The sequence below is a fragment of the Canis lupus genome, chromosome 6, assembly GCF_048164855.1.
Source record: "Canis lupus baileyi chromosome 6, mCanLup2.hap1, whole genome shotgun sequence".
Lineage (NCBI taxonomy): Eukaryota > Metazoa > Chordata > Mammalia > Carnivora > Canidae > Canis > Canis lupus.
The window spans coordinates 49,954,795-49,979,954 of NC_132843.1; the positions used below are offsets into that span (position 1 = coordinate 49,954,795).

At 41.6% G+C, this 25,160-nt stretch overlaps 1 protein-coding gene and 1 long non-coding RNA gene across 2 annotated transcripts; one reads left to right on the top strand and one right to left on the bottom strand.

The window, feature by feature from the left end:
• Positions 1–1,489: 1,489 nt before the first annotated feature.
• On the bottom strand, positions 1,490–18,076 carry TADA1 (transcriptional adaptor 1). Its single transcript, XM_072830436.1, has 8 exons — positions 17,782–18,076; positions 13,480–13,571; positions 13,127–13,192; positions 8,727–8,824; positions 6,872–7,081; positions 5,250–5,401; positions 3,135–3,297; positions 1,490–2,690 (listed from the first exon to the last, which is right to left on the bottom strand). The coding sequence occupies exons 1-8, from the start codon at positions 17,853–17,855 to the stop codon at positions 2,538–2,540; spliced, it is 1,008 nt and encodes a 335-aa protein (XP_072686537.1). The 5' UTR covers positions 17,856–18,076; the 3' UTR covers positions 1,490–2,537.
• LOC140635578 (uncharacterized) lies at positions 17,061–24,467 on the top strand. The gene is made up of 3 exons (XR_012032925.1): positions 17,061–18,271; positions 19,030–19,123; positions 19,454–24,467. It is a non-coding gene; the product is annotated as an uncharacterized lncRNA (long non-coding RNA).
• Positions 24,468–25,160: the final 693 nt, after the last annotated feature.

The window sequence follows — 25,160 nt, forward strand, 5'->3', positions numbered from 1 at the left end:
TCAGGGATGGTACGTTACCAAATCACATGGAGGAAATCCATAAAGGGATATTAATCTCAGTGAGGGCATGCTAGGAAGTTGATGAACAGAGAAGAAAACTCAGTATCCTGTTTTCATAAATTTCTTGAAAAAACGAAAGCATGAAGAAGCTACATCCCTTTTCATGGTGTGCTTTAAATCAAATAAGTCCTGATGATCTACCATACCCACAGATTCAATGAAATTAGTAGTCTACTATCTAAGAACAATCCAGACATTTTTCCTTTGTTTAAGCCATCAGAATCCAGCACTGAACCAATCTGTTGGCCACAGCACCTAAGTCTGACTCCTAAAACCAAGCTTCCTTACCCTTATTCTGCATCCTAAAGGCATTTTGGCAGGAGCCAAAATATGATGGAACACAGGCATTTATCTAATGGTCAAACAGTAATCCTTTAGAAGTTAATTGTGAGGTGCAGTCAGAAACATCCAGATCGCTTCAGGCAATGGTGGGGGGTCAGGGTGGGTAGTGTCTGAGGAACCTGTACTTGGTCCCAGCAGGGGGTGATCAAGGCAATGAGAATATGTGCAAATCCAGCATGGGATGCCTGGTATAATGTAAGGTGGGCCTTATCCAACCTGGTTTACATAGTGACACACCTGTAGCTAAAAGGCCATTACATTCCTGCAGGAAAAATAAGCTTTATTCTAATTTCGAAATTACCTAGTTTCTAACAGCTTTTTCCTCACTGGGAGAGTTACTTTTCTAAATGCTTGGTAATAAGCAGTCACGATTTCACTTTGGATCCCACAGTTGGCAACAGTTGGGAGTTGGAACCAACCTTCGGTGGAACACAGGTGTTCACATCTTTCAGGGCATCTCTTGAAAAAGCCTAAGTATCCCTCTACCTTCAACACCATCTTTCACTTTACAAAATGATTCCGGAGGAAAACTGGCACAGAAAGTAGATTTTCATGTAGGCACAAGAGACATGAGGCAAACAGAGTCCTCTGGTGTCCTGTGGTCCCACCAGGGTAGGTGGCTGAGGATGTGGACCACACACTAGGGAGCAGCAGGACTTCCATGGGAGCTGCCATTGCAACAGGCAGCCAGCTGAGGCTCCTGGCTGCTTTCCATCGAAGGACTGCATGGAATTTAACACATACTCAGCAGTAAGGCCCCAGATCTACGAATAGCCCCAAACCAAATCATTACATACAGCTGAGTATCCGTCCAAATTCTTCTAAACCTGAAAAATTATCTAAAACTCTAAAGGACTTTTCAGACTTGCACCAAGAACTGAAACTAAGGTGTTTAATTTTTCTTTTCAGTCCACACATCACAAAAGGAAGAAATGACCTACATACCTAAGTTGGAACCTGTTTTTTAATCTTTCTCATCCACCACATCCCTCTCTGAACAGTCTTCTAAATCTCACAGAGCAGGGCTTTTCAAACTTCGAAAGGCGGCAGTATTCCTTATATGTTTAATAAGTACACAAGAGGAAAGTTTTCTCCCAAAAGGTTTATTTGTCACATTTGAAGTACAAAATCAAATACACAAATATTGAACCATGTATACATATCTATACATATTACTTAGACCTACACAACCCATCTGTACCTTCTAATCTAGTCACCAACACTATCTTCTGAGTAAAAAGCATCACCTCTAAAAAAACAAACTTTATTATTAGTAACACTGCTAAATGTAAATTATTTGCACTTTATCATTTGGAAGGACAGAACAGATACTGCACAGGAAGTGGGGAATTTCTAAGTATAAATCCAGTATGTCTACATGGGCTTCTTAAAACCTATTCTATAGGAATAATCAAGAGATGAATTTTGCCAGTCTTTGGGCATATTAAGTATAAAAGAAACGTAAGTTATGAGAAAAAACTTTGTTACATTCCATAGTTTTTATTTTGGTTTTTAATGCAAAGAAAGGACTTTATTTTGTCTAACAGTATAGTATTTCTAAGTCCTATTTTCTATAGAGTTGTAATGAATTTGGGGGGATATACCTATATCTGCTCACTAAAGGAGGTATATGATTTTTAACACTGTGGATTATTTCAACCCAAATCCAAGAGCACAGTTCTTTAGGAAAAGGCAAAAATTTTAGGCTTGCCAGATAACAGAATATATGCTGTCATTGAACACACAGATGTCCTGCTGATCATGGGAACTAAGTTATAAAAGCTTCTTTGTTCTAGAATGTCATCTACCTCATAAACAGACCACAGGATACTAAGCCTCAGATGCCTAAAAACATCTCCATTCTAGGCACAGGATTTTATCAGTGCTTACTCCCATAACTGGGAACACACACACACGTACATACATACATACATACAGAGATATGGGTCATTATCAAAGTCAGATTTATATTAATGGCTTCACAGTAGCAACGCAAAATGTACTCAGTGTCACATTTCCATAGGAAAGTTTATATTTACACTATACACTTCAGTTTTGAAGTGTGGACCCAAAAAACATTCAATTCTCTAACCAATGAATTTGCTGAGGGTCCCATGCCCTCAAATCACCTTAATTCAGCAGAGCAAAAGCCCTTCCTTGGCTGCCAGGCGCTGGCGGTGGACTTTGTCTTGCTGCAGTTCTTCATGATTTGGATGCCAGAGTTTCATGATGATCCTTTCAATGTTGAGAGCGTATACAGTATGTGTAGGAATGACTTCCCTGTGTACCTGTGATTAAAATATTAGCATGACTCCAATTACGTTTCAGTATATTTTTCCAACATTTTATAAATTAAAAAGTAAGGTTTATGTCAACAAAACACACAAAAGATGCACATACCTATAAACTATAAGCCAATGCCTAATGATAAAGCTCAAACTAGATCGCAAGAAAACAAAGAAATAACAAGCTTCTGAAATAGGAGTAAGGGAATAAATTTTTTTTTTCTTTTCTTTCTTTCACTGGGGACATGGGGGCTGGAAGAGGTAAGTTTTAGGAAGGAGGCCTGGGCCCTGGATTTGAAAAGTGAGGATAGTATTAATGGCTTTAATAACAAACAATAGAAACTGAAAACCAAAACCAGGAGGAGGAAAAGCTACCAAATTATCTTTGTAAACTCAAGTGAACTTTGAACCATAAATCTAGATAAACCTCAAGGGGCCAAGAGTTACCTGCAAAGCTTCAAAAAGGTCGTACATGTTGACCGGAGGCAAAGACGCAGGGAGGGTATCCCCAGAGCATGCCAGGAGGAGTGCAGCTTGCTGCTCCGCGTCATCAGGGGGCGGGTGGGAAGCTGGGTTCTGACCAGCACAAGGAGCAGAGAAGGCTGGAGGGCTGAAGACAAAGTATTTTAAAAACATTCCCAGTAACTAGGAAGGAGACAACTGAACAGCTAGAGTAGAAATGGGCTTTAATACAGCTTATTAAAAATATCTTAAAAGGAACAAAAAAACCCAATTACAAATCTAATTATTTTTTTAGCTAGCATATACATGAGTAGCCTCTAATTTTAATTATCATAGGCAGCCCATCCGTCAGGCTGGAAACAAAACATAAACACATAAAATATTTACTGAGCTCAAGATACTGAACCAAAATTGTTTCCTGCCCTTAAAGTGCTTCTAGTCAGGGGGAAGAAAAACAGACCTTAATTAAAGGAGAATGAAATTGAAAAACTGACTTGGGAAAGGAAGATAAAATGTAACTGGAGGCGACAGGATTGAAAATTAACATGTAAGAAAAGAAGATACAGCACACAATAAGCAGCAGGCAAAAACGGGGGACGGAGAAAACCCAAATCTTGCCAATTTCCGAAAACAGGATCCAGATATAGTATCAGCAGGGAAGTCAGGCATAATTTTTGTATCATAATACTGTAGGAGATGACCTTTACAGTTCTCAAGAACATCTAGGAGGTAAAACAACGAGGAGGTAACTCAGACCAAAGCACAAGCGCGTATGTGCGTGGGTATGGGCATGAGACAAAGGCAGCCCTGTTGGAGAAACAAGCGCCGACAGTGAGGTGATGCCCCGACACTGAGGTGACGCCCTGTGGGCCCGCCAGCGGGGGAGAGAGGCAGCTCGGGAGGCCTAGCAGGGTCAGATAGGCTGCTCCCAGCATTCGGCCACTAAAAGGAGCCCCCTCTCCCTGTTTTTGGTTTGTTTTTTTTCCAGAAAAGAATGACTTACAAAGAGAATACTCCCACACAGGATAGGCCTGAATGAGACTGAGAATGTAAATCTTCACATTTGGCAATCTAAATAAAAATAGTGAACCTAATTTAAGATGGGGCTCTTCAAAATGGGTCTTGTGAGCCACCTAAAGGTCTTCAGCCATGAAGTAGGTACAACCCCCTCCCTGTTGTGTCCAACTCTCTTCTCAGCTTTCCTACCACGTCTCCTATGTTCCCTTCCTATTCCTTCTTCACCATCATCACTCCTGCCAGTCCTTCCAGTCACACTTTTTTTGCTCTGAACTTGGACCTCCTGTCATCTCCCTAAACAACCAGATAACTGGCGCCCAAGGAAATTCAGTCACTTCAGTTACCACAAGAAAAATCACATCATTCCTTTTTCTTTCCCAAAGGCTTACAATATGTGGACTAAATTATCTGTGGAAAAGGAAGAAAGGTGGAGAGGTGAAATCAGACAACACACGGATGAGATGAAAGGTGATCCAGGCTGTCTCATAAAGTGATGACTCAGGAGGACCTTAGACGTCTTGGGAGCCCCCTCTGTGGAGGGCGGACAGAGGAATCCCAGGTGTGGGGCTGAGAGACCAGGTCTGCACAATGGCATGCCGAGAACAATCTGATGACACCCAGCATAGGCCACTCCCTTGAGCTATAGCTACAGAAGCTATAGAGAAATGCCTCCCAGCCCTCCTCCCATCTTCGATACCCAACCCTGAGCCAACAATCTCAGGCTTCACTTCTGACCCAGAGCAGGCCCACTTCTACCACCAGGCAGATGCTGGCCCGTTAAGAGCCATCAGAATGCACCACCCCAGGGAACCACTCCATCCACCTCAGAAAGTGGGGCACACTCACAGTAAACTACTTGTGGCAGCCAAACTCTGCAACTTCCCTTCTGATACACAGTACCAAACAATTAATTAGTTATCACCAAGGATGCACCAAAAAAAATAAAACTGCACTGTCCTCAAAGGTACCTGAGACTTACAGAAACATAATAAACAATTATTTAACAGTGGTCTAATGCGTAACAGTAGTATACCAACCAGAAAGGAAAGGATGGATGCAAAAATCACAAGAAACTTCATATACCTTTCTATTAAGTTGTTGTAAGCTACTACACTATTCTTCAGGTATGGCTGTGGGGTTACATTACTACCAAAGGCATACTTAAAGTGACCATCACGTAACCGATAAGCTTTCCTTCTTGACACAACTGATGTCAATATATCTTTAAGGTGATTCTGTAAAAACAAAAAAGAAAAGAAAAATAGCATGAACTCTTGTTTAAAAGCAAATCATAGAACTTCCATTGACCAAAAAATGTTTACTAGCATTTAGTGGATGGAGATATGAGACAAGCTAGCATATGTTGGAACCAAATGAATATTTATTTACCAAAGAGCCACAAAGCCACACCAGAGTAGGAGGGTAAAGGAAAGAGGGAGATGTGCTATTTTTATTTAGTTCAATTTAACATGGGCTTACTCTACATGAAATTTATTAAAGAAGTTATTTATATCTCCAAATTGGCTCCTCTCAGAAAAGGATTTTCAGATAGCCTTAAAGTACAAAAACAAATACATAAAATTTTAAAAAGGAGGCAAATTAATTTGAAACCTGTTTTAAAATAGGACAGAAAGTTTCAAGATCTAAAATTTATTGGTTACAATGCCCAATCTACTAAAATTCTTGCGTTAAAGAACCTTGGCTCTCCCCATAAAGCCACATACATAACAGATATATAGAAAAGAAACAAAAATTAGGTATTTAATATCTCTTAAGGAGAGCCAAGTACATTAGAGAGGAATGGAAAATGTGAAAATAAAGAGGCAGAGCTGGTCCCAGTCTACTATTAATAACAGGGGAGTCAGTATTAGGCCTGGTGTTTCAACTATACCAGTAAAATAATTTCATATCCAGGCTTTCATGATACAATTTGTCATTTCCACATACCAAATTCATTTAATGTGTACAACTTGATGAGACAGCTATTATAATCTCTGGAGTACATGAGAGCAAATGGAGGCCCCAAGTATCGGGAATTACCCAGTATCATCTGGCATACCTACACACTATAGATCCCAATATATTTTGTCAAATAATTAAATGAATAAAGTGAATGGATCAGTGAAAGAGTGTGCTGAGACAAGAATCTCACTGTTTAGACTCTTTAAATGCTGTGCTACAGCAAAAATCAGTGATTTTAATCTTTAGGATTCTACATCTCAATTTTTTCCTTAAAACCTGCTCCCTTATTGGGGCAGCCCGGGTGGCTGAGTGGTTTGGTGCCGCCTTCAGCCCAGGGCATGATCCTGGAGACCCAGGATCCAGTCCCACATCGGGCTCCCTGCATGGAGCCTGCTTCTCCCTCTGCCTGTGTCTCTGCCTCTCTCTCTCTCTGTGTGTCTCTTATGAATAAATAAATAAAATCTTAAAAAAAAAAAGGCAAAAACTGCTCCCTTATTAACAAATTAAACACCAAATTAAGCTGAAGTGTTAGGCCATAAGTAAGTTTTCTGAAAAGCTTAGTCTATTAACTAAAGGCAACTGCTTGGACTATGAGGTGTTTCTCCCCTCAAAAGAAAACCATTTCAAGACAACAATTCTCAGATCATGACATTTTGGTTCTTTTCTTGCAGGATCAAATTAACAACACACACAAGCTTGTTACATTCAACCTGTAAAACTCTTTCTGCCACCAGCAAACCAACCTCCACCGCATAGACAACAGCTGAGACTGCCTCCTCGGTGACGTTGTCCAACCCGTGCTCATAAGCAGTCACTATCATTCTCCCTTCCAGCTGACCCCGAGTGGGAAGCATCATTGTGTGGGAACAAAGTTTCAAGTCATCATCATCTTGGGGATCCTTTGCCACAAACTGCTGGGCTCCCGAGAGGGGATTTTGAGGCTGGAATCTATGCTATGGGTAAGAAAACTTTTCAAAATTATTCATCACAGTGGCAAGTAATGAGACACAACAAAAGTAACCAATTTATTGGCCTGGAGATCCCACAAATTGTCACCAAACCATACCGGAGGGGTTTAAAAAAAAAAAGTAACTTGTGTACAAATAATCACAGATTCACATCCATTACATAATGAAGACATGAATTAAGGGGAATAATGGTAGTATGCACAGCAGCTTATTCTATTCAATTAATACCTTGGTAACCACAGAATATATGGCTCTGTGCTAAAAATAACAATTAGGGGGAAGGAGAAGATATAAAATTATTTTCAAACAAGTCAGAGCATTTTAAATATACTTGTAAGTAAGCAAGTTCTGAAAGTAGAAATATATAGTAATACTCCAATTATGCTGTAAAAAGCCTAGCCAACTGACATAACAGATTTAATAACAGGTATTCTAAAAGAACACCAGACGGTATAACTATTTTATATAATCTTTTACTTACAATCCTCAACACAGAATCTTGCTAACATAGTCATTCTAATTATTTAAAATAATTTTTCTTGGGCACCTGGGTGGCTCAGTTGGTTAAGCATCCAACTCTTGATTTCAGCTCAGGTCATGATCTCCAGGTCATGAGATCAAGCCCCAAATAGGGCTCTACGCTCAGTGGGGAGTCTGCTTGAGATTCTTTGGCCCTCTGCCCCTCTCCCCATTCATTGGAGCGCACACATGCACTCTATCTCTCTAAAATAAATAAATCTTTAAAAAATAACATAGTGTTTCTTAACCTTTTCCCACTCATAAAACCTCTGCCTTCCTCTGGTGGACTCTGAAAGCCCATCTGTATACTCCATCGTCAGTGTGAGACACACCCACAGTAGCGAACATGACCTGTCCCTGTTTGAAGTTTGTATCGCAAAAGGAAACACTGGTTGTTTTTCCATTTTCCAAGTACAAAACTGTATTTTATATCAAATATCCCTTTTCAAACCAAGGAATGCCTCTCTGGGGGTACCAATGCCTTCCAGATTGAGTATTATTTATAGAATACATAGAAAACAAAGGTAGCAATAAGTATTTGTTGAGGTTAATCAATAAAGCTATTAACACCCAGTCAAATCTATAAAAGGAGTATTTTTGAGAAACTTTCTTCTCCAAATACAAACAAAAAAGCAAGTTATTCTACAATGTTTACAAATTTTATAGCCAAATGCCTTCATGACTTCTCTGCTGATCCCCAAAGGCTCAGGGCCTAGTTGGGCAACATCAGGATCCTGCCAGAGGCAAGCGTCCTAGAGCCATGGAACACAAATCTTCAATATAAGAAACATTATTCATTCCAGAAAAATACTTAAGAGGAGAAAGAATACAGGTATATTTTTTGAATCATTAAAAAATCATTAGGTATTAACAAAAATATATTAATATGTATGCGATAACAAACTAGAATTATAAAAATTCAGATACCTGGGACTCGCAATCTTTGAAACTCTCATCAACTTCAAATACAGTAACATTCCTTCTCAAATCATGCCCCCCTTTTTTCCAACTCTACTACTAGTATTTTAAGATGTATTTAAAAACTAAGGCCAGTTTCATCACATCAGCATTTAAATCAGTTGTTACCAAGATCTATTGAATAACAACCTACATCAAATTTCTGACGAACAGAAGAAAGTTTTTTCTTTCCCTTTGGTTTTCCAGGTTTAGCTGCAGAACCCCCGGTCCAGTGCAAAGATCCAGCACCCTCTGTGAGACAGAAAAATAATAACCATAGAGAAAATAATGATAGGTGTCAACTGCTAAGTTTGTTTTCATTTTGGGCTAAAAAATTATGGAATGCTCAAGTAATGAAAATAAATAATAAATGCTTAAATTCAGATCTTCTCTTTTTTCTCTAAACAAAATTATGAATCATCTCAAAGCATGTTTTTTCCAGCTGTAGCCAAAATTATTCCTTTATGAAGACAATTTGTTTTTCATATTTTCAACTCTAATGTTTATTGGGTGTTTTGCTTGCTTATAAGTAGCAGTAATATCAAAAAAGTAAGCGAGAATTTTCTAGTTGATGGTGAACAGAGCACATGAATTTCTCTAAGACCCTACTAAAAATGATAACAGTGGAAAGTAAACAGCACATATGCACAACAGCGACAAAAAGGAAAATGAGTGAAACAAGATGATATCTCAACAAATTTCAACAACGGTCTAAAACTGTCTGACTTACAAGCAGACATATGGAAGCTATAACCTAGGCGAGGCAAGGTTGGGACATACAGAAACCAGTCTACCTGCATAGCAGAAATCTATAAAGACTCTGGATTTGGAGGAGGTAAGTGCAGTGGAAACCAGGGAGGGATCATTAAAGCTAAAAGTAAGATTAATGGAAGGTCTATATTCAAAAATCATCACCACCAGTAGTGGGCACAGTACAAAATAAAAATGCAGGTCCCTTGTGCAAACATTTACCATTTCAAGGCAACCACATTAGAGCACTAAGCCAAGGATGGGGCCCATCTGAGTTCCTGGGCAGTTCACAGGCCTTGAAGCCAGCCCGGCTCATGCCCATACATAGAACAGTAACTACAACAGCAGGGGAGAGAGGGGAAGGGGACAAGTGAATGGACGACTCTCCTCTACTTAAGCTGAACAAAATTTCTGGCATCTATTCAGGTAGTTGGTATAGATGTTGGCATTCTAGAGCACAGCTCTCTGTATGCTGCCATTTAAGGAGCCCCAAGCATTGTATGCTTCATTCTTAAATATGAATCACCAGACATTTGACAATAGTCTGTAACATGATCAGAAGACCAAGCTAAACAAACAGAAAATAAAGGTCCCAGATTAAAGAATTCAGGCAACACAAAGGACTTCAAGTAATTTCTAACTGGTACCTTCAGAAGTCTGAAAGATATATAGCCATAAAACAAAAAGAAGATATTATAAAAATTGCTGAATTAAAGAACGCATTGGGCAGGAAGGTTGAAACAGCTGAGGAAATCTCACAAACACAAAGCATGAAGACAGATGTCCAAAATCAGTAAATGCAGAAAGAGACTTAAGCTCCAGTAAGGAGCTACTGAAGTCCTACTGGAACAAGAGACAAAGTAGGTGTCTTTGAGAAAAAGTCCAGGAGGGGGAAGAAGTATTTCACTATAAAGCTTCTGTATTATTTCTAACCATGAGTGTATGCATATATAGTTTAAAGAAAAAAAAAAAAAAAAAAACTGAAGTAATCTAAGCTCATTATAGTACACTTAAAAAAATTACTCCCCCAAATTTTTGTAAGACAGAAGAAAAACCCCACTCATCATCTAAGCAAAAAATATTATTTCCATTTTGATGTTTTTTTAAGAAGTTTTTAAAGCTTTAAAAAAAAAATACTCCAAGTTTGCCAGTTAAAAAGGAGCTGTTTGGACACTTATGATGATGAGCACTAGATACTGTACAGAATCGTTGAATCACTATATTGTACACCTGAAACTAATATAACACTGCATGTTAACTAGACTAGAGTTAGGGGGGAAAAAACTGTTTGGGAAATCAAGTTCCTCCTCTCCACCACTTTAAATGTCTTTGGTATACCCAGGTCTCACTGATGAGGTCAGCCAATCCCAGAAGACTCCCAGAGAAACCTATTCCTGCTGGTCGGCCTGAGTGTTCCATGACACTGCTGATGTGTGAGCATACTCCAAGCAAGGAAGCACAGCATGGTGAGTATGGACTCACTGACAATGAGGACAGCTTTCCAGCGCTAAGCAGATTTCAGTGTGGATCCAACACTTCCACTTACTAGTTGGATAAAGTGTCAGGTAAGTTTTGCTTTTCTTTTTGTTTTCTCTAAAGTTTGTTTCCTAATCCGTAAGAGGAGGTTAAGACCTATCCTAAGGAGTTGTGACAATTAAAAAGAATGCACAGAAAGTGTTGCATTGCAGTTACTCAATTAAAATCCTCTTTCCTGCCTAACTTAGAAAAACAGAAAACCCACTCCTAAGTATTATACATACAATGAACTATTTCTCTATTTCTTTCTTTCTTCTTCTTCTTCTTCTTTTTTTTTTTTTTTGAGTAAAAGGATAGAAGTTTGTAAAGCAAAGATACAGAGAAAGCTCTCAGAAGTGAGAGAGGTCCCAACAGGGTTGCCCTCTATTTCACTTTTAATAGAAATCATCTCTTTGTTGCTAGCAACTATCAATTTCATTTTGAGGAAATATATTTTGGTGTTTGATAGAGAAATAACCTCTCAAATTCCAAATATTTCGTCATTTATTTTAAAATAATCAATAACAAATGTTCATGAACATCAAAGGCTTTATTTAGTTAAAACCAGCCACTTACACTAACTAATACCACTTCATTTTGTTTGGCCATTTTTTTACTTTCAAGAGCACTTTTTCATATGTTCTTTCATCCATATATGTATAAATATAATTATCTATCTATCTATCTATATATATCTGTAGAGCAGATATTACTGTAATGTAAAAGCTAAGAACATCCAATAATTAACTATACTACCTAAGCTAGTGGCAAAACCTAAACTTGAACCTAAGTCTCTTGACTCTAATCAACCAGGGTTTCTATCCCCAAACATACCACTCACCTTTTGCACATATGCCACTTTAGAATATACAGAGCAAGATCTGGTTCTCACAATGCTGTCTTTCCTGATCAAATTAAATTTTACACTAAGGACTGGATCATCTCTATGATCTAACTAGCTGAAGTCCACTTCTATTTAAAGAAAACAGAACATGCAAAATCAGATACATGTGACAATGTGCAGAAAAGGGCAGTGTGGGGTAAGGGAAGCAGCCCCTATTAACTCCAATCTCCATATACAAATGCTCATTGTTAACTACTCTTTACCAATGACAACTTCTTTGAGTGTGGGGGACTTGGACTTTAGGAGACTGCATCTGAGTTCATTATTATACAGTAGAGGGTTAGCAGAGAAAAGACAGAAAGTACTAGCCATTTCTCCATAAAGATTATCACAATCACCACAAGTCCTTTAAAAACAAAAATATTCAACTTAATTTACAGCACGAGATACCTAGAAATCCAAATTTCTAACAAGAGCTCAGCATAGGTTTTATTGTGAGGCAAATTTTAATGCATTTATTTTTGATCACTTGATTAAAATAAAATAAGATGGTTGAAAAAACTGACTTATACCACTTAAACTCCAAAAAATTAGGGCAAAATAGTCACTGTTTCTTATCTGTATCTATTTCGGGTAAAGTGACAGAATTAGCCCCTACCTACCTTCCCAATAAGCTAAGGCTGTAACCTTCCAGGTGCCAATCTCCTACTGAGAATACAAGTCAAAGTCCAGGTTCTCGCCACGTTGTGGTTTCTCCTCCGCCTAACCCTAACTCATCTTCCCTAGATCACAGAAACCCTCTCCTAACACCAGCGGCCCTTGGCTTCTTCATCCTGATTGCTCACCCTCTTGCCTCTCATTTATGCAATCTAAAATCAAGCTGAGCTGAGTGAAATAAGTCAATTGGAGAAGGACAAACATTATATGTTCTCATTCATTTGGGGAATATAAATAATAGTAAAAGGGAATATAAGGGAAGGGAGAAGAAATGTGTGGGAAATATCAGAAAGAGAGACAGAACATAAAGACTCCTAACTCTGGGAAACGAACTAGGGGTGGTGGAAGGGGAGGAGGGCGGGGGTTGGGGGTGAATGGGTGATGGGCACTGAGGGGGGCACTTGATGGGATGAGCACTGGGTGTTATTCTGTATGTTGGCAAATTGAACACCAATAAAAAATAAATTTATTATTAAAAAATAATAATAATAAAATAAAATCAAGCTGAGTGGACAGTAAAGACCAAAATTCAATATAAACACAGGGAAATCATCTACTTCACAAAGGTTCTATAAAACCATCTTTACCTACATAATAAATGTTTTCTTCTGAGCAGTTCAAAGAACATTTCACTTGCAAACAACAGATGTGTCTGTTAAAGGAAACTAAAGCCCACTGCTCCATGGCTCTGCTGAATGACATCCCCGGAAGTATTTCCACTCCCTTACCTGGTGTAGACACCAAAATCTGACAACGCGTAAGAATAGCCAGGAGGAAATCGTTGTGAGAATGGACTGAAAAAGGGAAGATTGTCACAAGTAAATTACGAAATATTTAAAAATGTAAGGAAACCATTATTTAACTTTGGATTATCCCCACCCTGCCATTCTTTACACTTTATTTCAAATATCCATATTATTAAAATAATCTTACACAACACTAAATCCAATTTTATTTTTTAAGTTAAAAGACTTACTGCAAAATGTACTGCCATTTATTTATGCAATTATTTATTTGTCATTTATTACAAATCTGGGAAAACTTCAGAACAGTAAAGTAACTCTCCAGATAATTATTTTACCATTATCCTGCGTGAGAAGTCTATGGGCTTCAAGGTCAAACTCTTCTTTGCTGATCTTCTGCTTGAACCACAACTTTAAATTAGCCCAGTATCTGCAAAGGCAGAAGCAGTATTAAGAACCAACGGGTCTGCTTCTTTCCTTCCCAAATTCACCTTACCTGCTCCAAAACCGAGGAAAGGAAATTTTGCATTTCCTACTGTATTGTGAGCTGAGTTCATACACTTCTCCCCAAATTCATACGTTGAAACCCTAATCATTACCCCAGTACCCAGTGTGTGACTGTATTTGGAGACAAAACCTTTTTAAAGAGGTAATTAAATTAAAATGGCTTTTTTTTTTTTTTTTTTCAGGGTGGGGGTGGGCCCTAAGCCAATTTGATGAGTATCCTTGTAAAAGAGATTAGGACAGAAAGAACACACACACACACACACACACACACACACACCTGTGACCCCAGACAGTGGCCATCTACAAGCCTAAGGGAGAGGCCTCAGAAAAAACAATCCTGAGGATACTCTGATGTCAGACTTCCAGCCTCCAGAACTAGGAGAAAACAAATCTATGTTGTTTGAGCCACCCCATCTGTGGTATTTTGTTATGGCAGCCTTGAAAATGAATACACTTAGGAATCAGAAAACCAACAGAAGGAAAAGGAAGAAGTTCTTCCAAAAAAGGAACTGATAGGTAGTCACACAATTGGACTCACGAGTCAATTAGCCAAAAATCACAGCCATACCTTTCCTTCTTCTCTGTTGCCTTTGTAAAAGACCTACTCTCCAGAGTCCTACATTTGAGATATATATTTTAAAAGTATTATTATTAAAAGTATTAACTTTTAAATATTAATTTCAAATACATTATTTTTTATAATTAACTATAGTTAATAAACTGTATTGTATATTTGGAAGTTTGCTGAGAGATCTTAAAAGTTCATTAAAAATTTTTTTACCTATGTGTCATGACAGATATGAACTAGACTCATCATGATAATTCTGCAGTATACAGATAGAATACTTGTTGCACACCCAAAACTAATATAATGTTACATGTCAATCATTCCTCAATTAAAAAAAAAAGATTTGTATTTTAAAAGGTGTATGTGTTTTATGGGTTGGGGAGTAGTCATTAATATTGATCCTGATAAACTTTTTCCTTTCAAATGAACTCAAGTTTTAATCTAACTGGCTGGAGTAATGAGTTTCTAAAACACCTCACCACAAAGAAAATACCCGTGGATATGAGAAACTTAGTGGTTTTTAAAGTGAAAACCAACCACTAGTCATAAAAGGTACCAGTTAACTGAGAGGAAAAAAAAAAAAGACTTGATCCCTTAGACCTTAACAACATTATCAGAGCACTAAAACATGACTTTTCACATCCACAGCCCTTGTGCATCAAACAGAATTAAAGACTGACTACTCAGTGCATGTCTTACTATCACTTTCAACTTACACTTAGCTATTTTCTAATTCTCATTTGAGTTCCTAACAGAAAAGAAAAAAGAAAGATTTCTAAATTAGATGGTTTAATGCTCTCACTGCATTATACCCATGGCAGGGCTTCTCCTGCACATAGCTTACCTTCAAGTCATCTTAGTATGTACCTCTGTATGTAACTGGATATGTGTGCATGTAACTGCATGCAAAGCTTTGGGTTCACATCCATTTTTTCCCCCCCAGGAGAAAACTATAGTTTTAATGGGGTCAAAGTTGCCCAAGACCCATTTCAACAGCAAAATGTTTAGTTTCAGAGCTTGGCAGGACATTTCACCTGATACTCACACACGCTCATTAGTCAATAATAACTTCTCAACAACAGACACCTAAATGCTTGTGTTTTTTGTTTTGTTTTGTTTTGTTTTGTTTTAGGACAGGAAATAAAGCTCTACAGAAAAAACAAGTTTCTTCCTGGCCCATTCTATCCAACAAAAGAGGATAGTAACATGAGACAAATTTCATTATTTAAAAGCCCTGTGTCACTATTTGGCAAGAATGATGCAAAAATTTTGAGTGTGAACTTATATGTAAAACAAGGCTCTAACAGGAAGCTCTGCCAACATACTACTTATCTTCTCCAATGGCAAACTTCCTAGCCCAAAAGATCTGGGAGACCTGCTCCCCAAACCTGGTCCCTATATTACCTTGCTGTACAGCCATGGACAAATGACTGTTTTCCTCAACAATACCAGAGTCAACATCTATGAAAATGAGGATGATAGGAGAGAAATGGGAGTGGGTCAAACTAGGAAGCACTGGAGATACTTAGAGAAAACTAAATAACATATGATCAAGTCACCAAAAAAATTCAACACTTTAAATAGGACACCTTCCTGGGTACTACACAAAGTGAATTAGCTAGCAAAGGCCATGTCTTTCTAGAAGCTGATGTGGGCATGCAACCTGACATAAAGGACATGTGGACCACTAGATAAATAGAAAGCAACTCTTATCTGGGTTCCTTATACACTCTCTGTGTTTTACCTACCACCCAGGACCATGTTTAAACTGCCAGGTTATATAAACCAAAGCAAACTACTCATGAAGGAAATGTGAGAAATTACTGTATAGCAATAGTACAGAGTGTTTAACCAAAAGGCACTTTTTAAGGAGCAGGGGAAAAAGCGAGAGAATGGAAAAACAAATACCAACCCTGTGCCACTAACTATTCCTGGCACAAAAGCATATTTTGATTGCAATATTAGTGCAATATAGTGATTCACCCTACAGATGCACCAAATTTAGCTTTAGCATCTATATTTGACCAACATTTGATAGCCAGCATTGGTCTTTACTAACCAAATAGAGGGGGCACCCGGGTGGCTCAGTGGTTGAGCGTCTGCCTTCTGCTCAGGTCATGAACCCGGAGTCCTGAGATCAAGTCCCGAATTCGGCTGGGTGGGGGGTGGGGGGAGGGCTGCCTGTGTCTCTGCCTCTCTGTGTCTCTCTGAATGAATGAATGAATGAATGAGATCTTTAAAAAATAATAAAAATTTAAAAAGTAAAATTGTAATAACAATTGATGTTCCAACAATTTCTAAAACACCTCCTTGTTATTTCAGAAATATATTTGGCTTCGGCCTTGGATGAAGTATTGATCTTCCATCCCGCCATTCCGCATCGGACCTGCTTGTGTCCGCCTGGCTGGGCGCAGGCTCCTTTAGAACCCCCCGTAAGGGATCCCTGGGTGGTGCAGCGGTTTGGCGCCTGCCTTTGGCCCAGGGCGTGATCCTGGAGACCCGGGATCGAATCCCACGTCGGGCTCCCGGTGCATGGAGCCTGCTTCTCCCTCTGCCTGTGTCTCTGCCTCTCTCTCTCTCTCTCTCTCTCTCTCTGTGACTATCACAAATAAATAAAAAAAATTAAAAAAAAAATTAGAACCCCCCGTAAGGGGGGAATCCCTGGGTGGCTCAGCCGTTTGGCGCCTGCCTCTGGCCCAGGGCGTGGTCCTGGAGACCAGGGATCGAGTCTCACGTTGGGCTCCCTGCATGGAGCCTGCTTCTCCCTCTGCCTGTGTCTCTGCCTCTCTCTCGCTCTGTATCATGAATAAATAAATAAATCTTAAAAAAAAAAAAAAAGAACCCCTTGTAAGGTATCAGGGCCAGGAATTAGGCACGGGGAGCCCAGTGACTTTTGAAGACTTAACTTCTCTAGATCTCAGTCTTCTCATCAAATGAGAAGGGTAACCGTACCTACCTCACATCCCTGCTGTGAGGATTAGATGAGATAGTACATTGGAGAGTACTTAAAAAGTGTTCAATTAATGTCCCCTACTGAGATCCTCACTATCACTGCTGTGATGTTCGGTATTCTACCCGCGGGGCCGTCTGCCTTCCCAAACTGCTGTCAACGCTCTAAAACGCAGGGTCTACGCAGGGCCCGGATCTCAGGAAGCCTCCGCCTCCAGGAAGCCCTCCAGGGGCGCGCCGCCCCACGCGGTGCCCGCTCCCGCCGGGGAGCGTCGCGTTCGCGGCCACCCGGCCCGGGGCAGGCCTCACCGGTCTCGAACTCTGCATGCGGGCCTGCAACCGTTTAGGCACGGAACGTGCCTCTCCCGCCCGCGCAGGGCGGGGAGTCCCGGGCGAAGGCGCCCCCCGAGGCCCGCGGCCCGCGGCCCGCAGGAGGCAGGGAGGCCCGGCCCTCCAGCCCCGCGCTGGCCCAAGAAACCCGGAGGCCCCGCCGCGCGGGACGCGAGGCTGCGCAGGCCTCGGGGCGGCGAGGGGCGTCTCCGGGGGCGCAGGGGCAGCCCGAAGCCAGGGGAGCACAGGCGCGGAGACCTGGAAGCTGCGCCACAACCGCTCTTACTGTTTCACGTTGTCCCCCAGGGCCTCGCTCAAGTTCTTCTTGGCCGCTTCCAGCTCGCTCACAAAGGTCGCCATTGCTCCCCACGTCTCAGCCCGACCGCAGACGGCTCTGCCACGGTGACCAACAACCGAAAAGCCAACGCGGCGAGAGTCTCGGCGCTGGAGGCTCAGTCCGCCGGCGTCTGCCCCGCCCCCAATCGCTCAGAAGACGTTTGTTTGGTTTTCGGCTCCGCCGGCCTTCCTGAAGAGAAAGTGAGGCGGCAAATTCGCTGTTCTCTCAGTCCTCCTGCCCCCGCCCCCTGGGGTCACGTGATCGCGTGAGGCCCCGCCCCCGCCGCCGCCGCCGCCGCCGCCGCGGCCGCCGTGGGCTGCAGCGGCGCCTGCCGGGCTGGTGCTTCTGGGCTCCTGCAGGCTGCGACCCGCCGGCAAGTTCCCGGTTCGGCCCGCTGTCCTCTCGCCTACAGGAGTTATCTTTCCCGGCAGGTCAAAAAGTAAGTGTAGTATCTGTTTGGTTCCCTTCGACTTATTTTTTCGCCAAGCACCGATCGTGTAATATGCCACTTAAGCGATTCGTCTTAATTCTCTGCGTCTTCCAGCTAAATTGTAAGCTCCATGTGGACAGGATTGTGTTTTATTCGCTGCCGTTTGCCCACATACTGGGCTCTCAGTAAGTACTTGCGGAATGAATGAAGTAATTGTCGAAAATAAGGAAAAGACACAGAAGGCTAAAAATTAAAAAAAAGAAAAAAGAAAAGAAAAAAGAAAGAAATGTGTTTTACTACCTCCGGACAAACTTTAACTGAGATTTCTCCTCTACCCACACCACAGTCCCCATAATTTATAATCATGCTCTGTCTTCTATTGTGCATCTTGGTGGGGGTTTTTAAAGCTTAATATACTAATACAAATATTTTCCTCTGGTATTTTAGTGTCTTTATAATCATTTTAATGACAGCTTATCAAATACCCCACAGATAAAATGTACACAGTGACTTGTTTCCTAATTGTTAGCCTGATTGTTTCCGTTTTTTTTTTCTCTATTAAAAGGAATTTGTAAAGTAATGAACTTTTTTGCATAAACCTTTTCTGCATTTAGGATTATCACTTTAGGATAGAGTCCCACAAATAGAATTACTGGTTTAAATGATAGGAATATTTATAAGAATCTTGGTGTATATTGTCAAATTGCCTTCCAAAGATGGAAAATAATCCTAATTGCTTTGAAATCTTGTGTAATTTCTCTACGAAGGCCCCTTCAAGCTGCTTCATTTGTTCAGCAAAATACACTCCTATTATGTGCTGGGAACTCTTATGTGCTGGATTTACAAAGATGAACAAGCCAGGTAAAGTATTTCTATCTGTGTTCATAAAACTCCAGAGAAGTTTTGACCTTTTTTTTTTTTAAAAAAAAGATTTTATTTATTTAGAGAGTAAACAGGAGAGAAGCTGAGCAGGGGAGAAGGGGCAAAGGGAGAGGGAGAAGCAGGCAACACACTGAGCAGGGAGCCCAATGAAGGGCTCTATGCAGGGCTCTATCCCAAGTCCCAAGGTCCCTGGGATCATGACCCAAGCTGAAGGCAGACCTTTAACTGACTGAGCTCCCCAGGTGCCCCGAAATTTTGACTTTTTATTTTTTTTTTATTTTTTTTTTAATTTTTATTTATTTATGATAGTCACAGAGAGAGAGAGAGGCAGAGACTCAGGCAGAGGGAGAAGCAGGCTCCATGCACCGGAAGCCCGATGTGAGATTCGATCCCGGGTCTCCAGGATCGCGCCCTGGGCCAAAGGCAGGCGCTAAACCGCTGCGCCACCCAGGCATCCCCCTCTTTACAAATACTTGTTGATTGGCTTTCTTACTCCACTCATTAACATTGGCTCATTAGGCTTTTTCCCAGAGCACTGCCAGCAAATGTGTGAGCTGTTGTTCTATTTCAGACATCAGCAGCTCTGCTTCACTTGGAAAGACTCTTATTCAGCTTTAAAATATTATTGACAATATTTTTAGTTGCCCTGTTGAATTAACCGCTATAACGCTTACTGTAATTTGTAATACTTATTATGTGCTACACTAGGCTACTTGTGTGTATATATTTATAGTTATGCGCAGTGGTACACAGTGGCTCACACTCAACATATGTGTCTGTCAGCATAAAATATTTTAGAAAATTCTATGTAATGGTCTTCTTAAATCTCTATCTATATTGAGGTACAAATTTTAATACAGTTAAAGTTTATAGACTAGAATATATTAGGTCCAAGTTAAATTTATGGCTGAAGACAATTAGAGAGGCATGTCACCCTGACACCACATATATTTATTTTATGTCTGCCAGAAGGAGGTGAAGAGGCTCTAAATCTTTTTTTATGCCACGAATTTCATCGCCAGTCTGGAAAAGCCTCTGCAGCCCTTCTCTTCTCAGAATAATCTTTCTAAATAAACTATGTAGGGTTACATTTTAAACAATTTTATTGAAACTCTTCTAGCCTTGAGTCCCAGCTTAAAGCCCTCTGAAGCTTTATAAGTACTTAGATTCCTCAGGCTGCTATAACAAAATATCACAGTGGTTTATTTTTATTTTTGTAATATTTTATTTATTTTTAAATATTTTATTTATTCATGAGAGACACACACAGAGAGAGAGAGAGAGAGAGCGAGAGGGGCAGAGACACAGAGGGAGAAGCAGGCTCCATGCAGGGAGCCCGATGCGGGACTCGATCCCGGGAGACTCCAGGATTATGCCCTGGGCCGAAGGCAGGCACTAAGCCGCTGCGTCACTCAGGGATCCCCCACAGTGGTTTAAACAACGAGATATATTTTCTCCTAGTTCTGGACGCTAGAAGTCATGATTCAGATGCCATCAAGTTTGGTTTCTTGTTAGAGCTCTGTTCATGGCTTGTAGAGGGCCATCCTCTTTCTATGGCTTCACAAGGCCTTTCCTCAGTGTGTATGTGTGTGTGTAGGGAGGGTAAGAGGGAGAGAGCACAAGCATGGCAGCTCTCTGGGGTCTCTGCTTGTAAGGACACTAATCCTATTGGGTCAGGGCCCCACTCTTATGACCTTATTTGACCTTAATTACTTCTTTAGAGGCCCCATCTCCACACACGGTCACACTGAGCACTAGGGATTCAAAATATGAATTGGAGGTGGGGTGGGGGGGATGCAAACATTCAGTCCAAAACAGTACTACAGGAAGTTAATAAGAGTTTCCCATTCTTTCTTAATCTTTTGGAGATTAGAGTTTTAGGACTCTCAGAAATGGAAGACATCTAGGGATTCTAGTAAATGAAAGATACCTAATCAACCCTAAGAATACTGAAAAGTAAACACTGTTTTTACATATGTTTTGATACTGTCATGGTTGACTTGATCAAAGCATTTTTGCTGGAGTTAGTTTTAAAATAGTCTCAGAATATAAGGGATAGAAAGGAAGAACCATGATCTGTGATATAGATGGACAATAATTAAGAGAGTCAACTGTAGGGACGCCTGGGTGGCTCAGCGGTTAAGCATCTGCCTTTGGCTCTGAGTGTAATCCTGAAGTCCCAGGATTGAGTCCCACATCGCGCTCCCTGTGTGGAGTCTGCTTCTCTCTCTGCCTATGTCTCTGCCTCTCTGTCTCTCTCTGTCTCTCTCTCTTTCTCTGTGTCTCTTATGAATAAATAAATTTCTAAAAAATGTTAAAAAAAATAGTCAACTGTACATATGTTATACATTATAAAATGTAAATAACTCTACAAACATTAGCTAGTCTAGTTTTTAAAATCTGTTTTTAAAATTATTTTGTAACAATTTTCCTTCCTCTCAGGGGAGGGTAAGTAAAAATATAAGTATTGTAAAAAAAAAAAAAAAAAAAAAAAAAAACAACAACAACTTAGAATTAGGACAATCAGAGAGCCCTTCCATAGCTCAGTTGGTAGAGCAGAGGACTTTAGATGCAATGGCTAGAGGTAGGACAATCAACAGAGAATAGACACCCAGTAGAGTTTGTTACTCAGCCAAAAGGGCAGAATAGGGGACAGAACTGGACCACAGATTAGCTTCTGAGGACACAGAGAGGCAGCCAACCTTGGGCACAGCCTCTTAGGTCTCGCTAGAATATTTCTGTGCCTTGGAGGGAATCTCAGAAGCAGCTCTTCATTCTTTTGCCCTTTCTCACTCTGACAGCCTAACAGAAAGACCCTCTTGGTTCTGTTTCTGTGATGGTAGTAAGAACACTACAGACGGACTGTAGGGAAACAGAGATGGCTCAAAGAGCTCCCATTAGGGAGGTAGTTAGTTTGGGCATAACAATGGTATTTGTGGAGCCATCCTTTAAACTTCGGAAAACATGAATTATTAAACTGCATATACTGGGAAACAACCCCTTCAAACTTCTGTAAGCAGCTTGTCAAGCTGAAATTTGGAAAACTTAGCTGAAGCCTTTGGCCACTACTCAGAAAGTGGACAAGAGTTTCTCCGGGTGTTGGGACACCTGGGTGGCTCAGTGGTTGAGCCGTTGCCTTTGGCTCAGGGTGTGATCCCAGCACTGGGATCTAGTCCCCCATCAGGCTCCCTGGCAGGGAGCCTGCTTCTCCCTCTGTCTATGTCTCTGCTTCTCTCTGTGTCTCTCATAAATAAATAAAAAAAATTTTAAAGAGTTTCTCCAGGTGCTAAAAAATATTTTTGTATAGTGATGATGGAGGTCAAGCAGTAGAGAGATCTTTGGCACTTGAGGCCACTTGGGGAGATGTCACCTGACACACTGGCACTGGAGTTGCTCATGACATCCAGACTGTGCTGGATGGAGACCAGACTACACACCTCACCCTCCGGACAGAGGGAAAGCCACAGGGCTGACCCAGAAAGGTGAATTGCCTGCAGTTGCCCTGAAAAGCCTGACCCTAGGGAACGAACTTGATTCGTAAATTTTTGAAGATTTGGCCCGTGCTTAATGTTTGAAATCCAGGAGGTGATTTGTTGCCTGGAGTTATAGCTGCAATCCCATCCACTTGCTGGAGCCCTGAGTCCACTCTCTATCCTTATCAGAAACAGTAAGCCCGCTGGGAGTCAGCACTTCCTCCAAAGTAAGGAGCTTAGTCTTACATATCTTTTCTATATTTATGCCTGATTTCTTTAAAAATTTTTGTTGCTTTTGTAAAGACATCTTTTTCATCTATTGCATTGAAAGTTGAAAAACCACCTGTGGCTAGTTCCAGTCACTGAGTAGCTAGCTCAAGGCCAGACCCTCCATTACTGTGTGGAACAGGGCTGTTCATAGTGGGTATCTTTGCCTTGCACCTGGTTTTTATGGCACTTTTCACATTTCACCAGTAGGTATGATATTTGCTGTACATTTAGAAAAAATACCCTTTATTTCTACTTTACTGAAAGTTTTACCACGCATTATCATTGAACGCATAAATGTGCTTCTGCATCTATTCAAAGGATTGTACCGTTTTTTTCTCCTTTACTTTTTTGGTGTGGTAAATTACACTGATTGATTTTTTTTCTCCACTCATATTTCTGGAATAAATCCTCCTTGATTGTGATAGATTTTTAAAATACACTAGCGTATTTGATTTGATCACATTTTGTTTAGGAGTTTTTGCATCTATTGATAATACTTCTGAGTAATATTAGTATCAATCTAAAACTTTTGAATATGGTCCTTGTTTGGGCATAAACATTACATCAATAAATGAGTTGGGGAGTTTTCCTGCTTTTCTGTCTCTGAAACAGTGTTTAAAAAGGGAGAGGGAAAAAAAAATAAAACATAAAAAGGGAGAGGGGCTTCTCTGTTCTTTTAAAGTTTGAGAAAATTTCCCTGTGAAATCATCCAAGCCCGCTCTGGTGGAGAAGAGGGCAGGTTTTTAAAAATTTCCAATTCCATTCTCTGATTTTTGGGGTGTCCTGTTTTTTTCTCGAGTTACTTCTGTTAATTGATGCGTTTTTCTGTCTACTTTTCCATTTCCTCTAAGTTTTTCAAAGGAGCTCTGTGTTGATAGGTACTTATTTTGCTGGGGTCAGGATGGGCTGCCGAAGGTGGATGAGTATCCCATTAACATATCCCCCTTCTTTGCATGTTGGTGGATGTGAGATAACACTATTTTCCTGACACTTCAAAGAATCGCCCCCACCTCTGGCCTCATTCATGGAAACTTTATTCCAAAGAAAACTCAGGAGGGTCACATGATGAAGGAAAGCCGAGGTTGTGGGTTCTCTACTTTGGGGTCCCAGTTTTTCCACAACATTTTTATAAAGAGGCTCTTGGATTTGCAAATCCAATTTGGATCCCCGTCTCCTTCGGGCCATTGGAGCGATCTCCGGCCTGGCAAGTCTGTGTTCAGCCCCACCCAAGGGTACCCCACCAAGGCCTCTCGGAGCAGCCACAAATAATTCCTGCGCGGAGAAAACGGATTCCCCCCCTCCCCCCTGGGTCCAGGCTGGTCCTGCCTCTCCCCGAGGAGGTGGTGGTCCAGCCGGGACCAGCGGCCCGCGGACGGGCGGTGACATCGCGCAGGTCTGGGTAGCCCAGGGCAGTGAACAGCCTTTCGCCCTGGCCGGCCTACCTGCTGGCTGCCATCCTGGTCCCCTTGGCCGAGGTTGGATGTCGCCGGCAGCGACACAGGTGGGTGCAGGGCTGTGTCCAGTTCAAGAGCGCACCTGCTGCGGCGGCGGGGCGGCGGGGCCCGCGGAGACCCGACTGTGCGGGCGCCTGTCCCTGAGAAGCAAAGCGGAGATTCGGAGCTAGTGCCGCCGTGGCCGAGGCGACCCGCTGCCGCTCCGGGAGAGACCGCGGCCGCGGCCGGTTTCCGCCGACGGCCACACGGGGGTGATGTGCCCTAATCCTGCCTCTGGGTTGGGCGGCTGCTGGCGGGGATGCCGCGTCTTAGGCAGCCCAGCCCCGAGCGCCGCACCCCCGGGCCGCCCCCGGCAGCTTGCATCGGCCACTAGCGGGGCTCGGGTGGCCCTCTGAAAGGTGGCCGCCCTCCTCCTACGGATTAGAAGCCCTCCGACTCACATCTTGGTGTCAGAGGTGGCCTCCAGGAATGTTGCAGGACATTGCCCCATGGAGCGTTCAAGTTTAACTGGTTGACGGTGTGCACTCGGCCACCATAAAGCCCCTGCCAGCAATGGGCTGGAGAATCCTTGCCATATTCTACGCAAGGTAGTCACCTAGAGGAAGAAATGGAATTGCCACATTTAGGAGCTGAAGACCAAAGGAGGCTTAGAGCTGGGGGTGGCGGGGGTGGTGAAGGCCTGCAGAGCTGACCCAACCCTGATAGCTTGGGTCCGGGAGGAGAGAGAGAGCAGAAAGTCCATTGTGGAATGCCTTTCTCATCAGACCCTAATCAGTAATGATAGCTAGCTCCCACCAGGAGCCAGGCTGAGCTATTGAC

What these genes read in the sequence shown, in the direction of transcription:
- TADA1 (XM_072830436.1), bottom strand. Translation starts at nt 17,855, where the DNA reads ATGGCGACCTTTGTGAGCGAGCTGGAAGCGGCCAAGAAGAACTTGAGC. An exon ending in CTGGGGGACAACGTGAAACA is followed by an intron (nt 13,572 to 17,781) that starts GTAAGAGCGGTT and finishes CTGCCTTTGCAG; the next exon opens with ATACTGGGCTAATTTAAAGT. An exon ending in ACCTTTTTGAAGCTTTGCAG is followed by an intron (nt 2,691 to 3,134) that starts GTAACTCTTGGC and finishes TTTTAATCACAG; the next exon opens with GTACACAGGGAAGTCATTCC.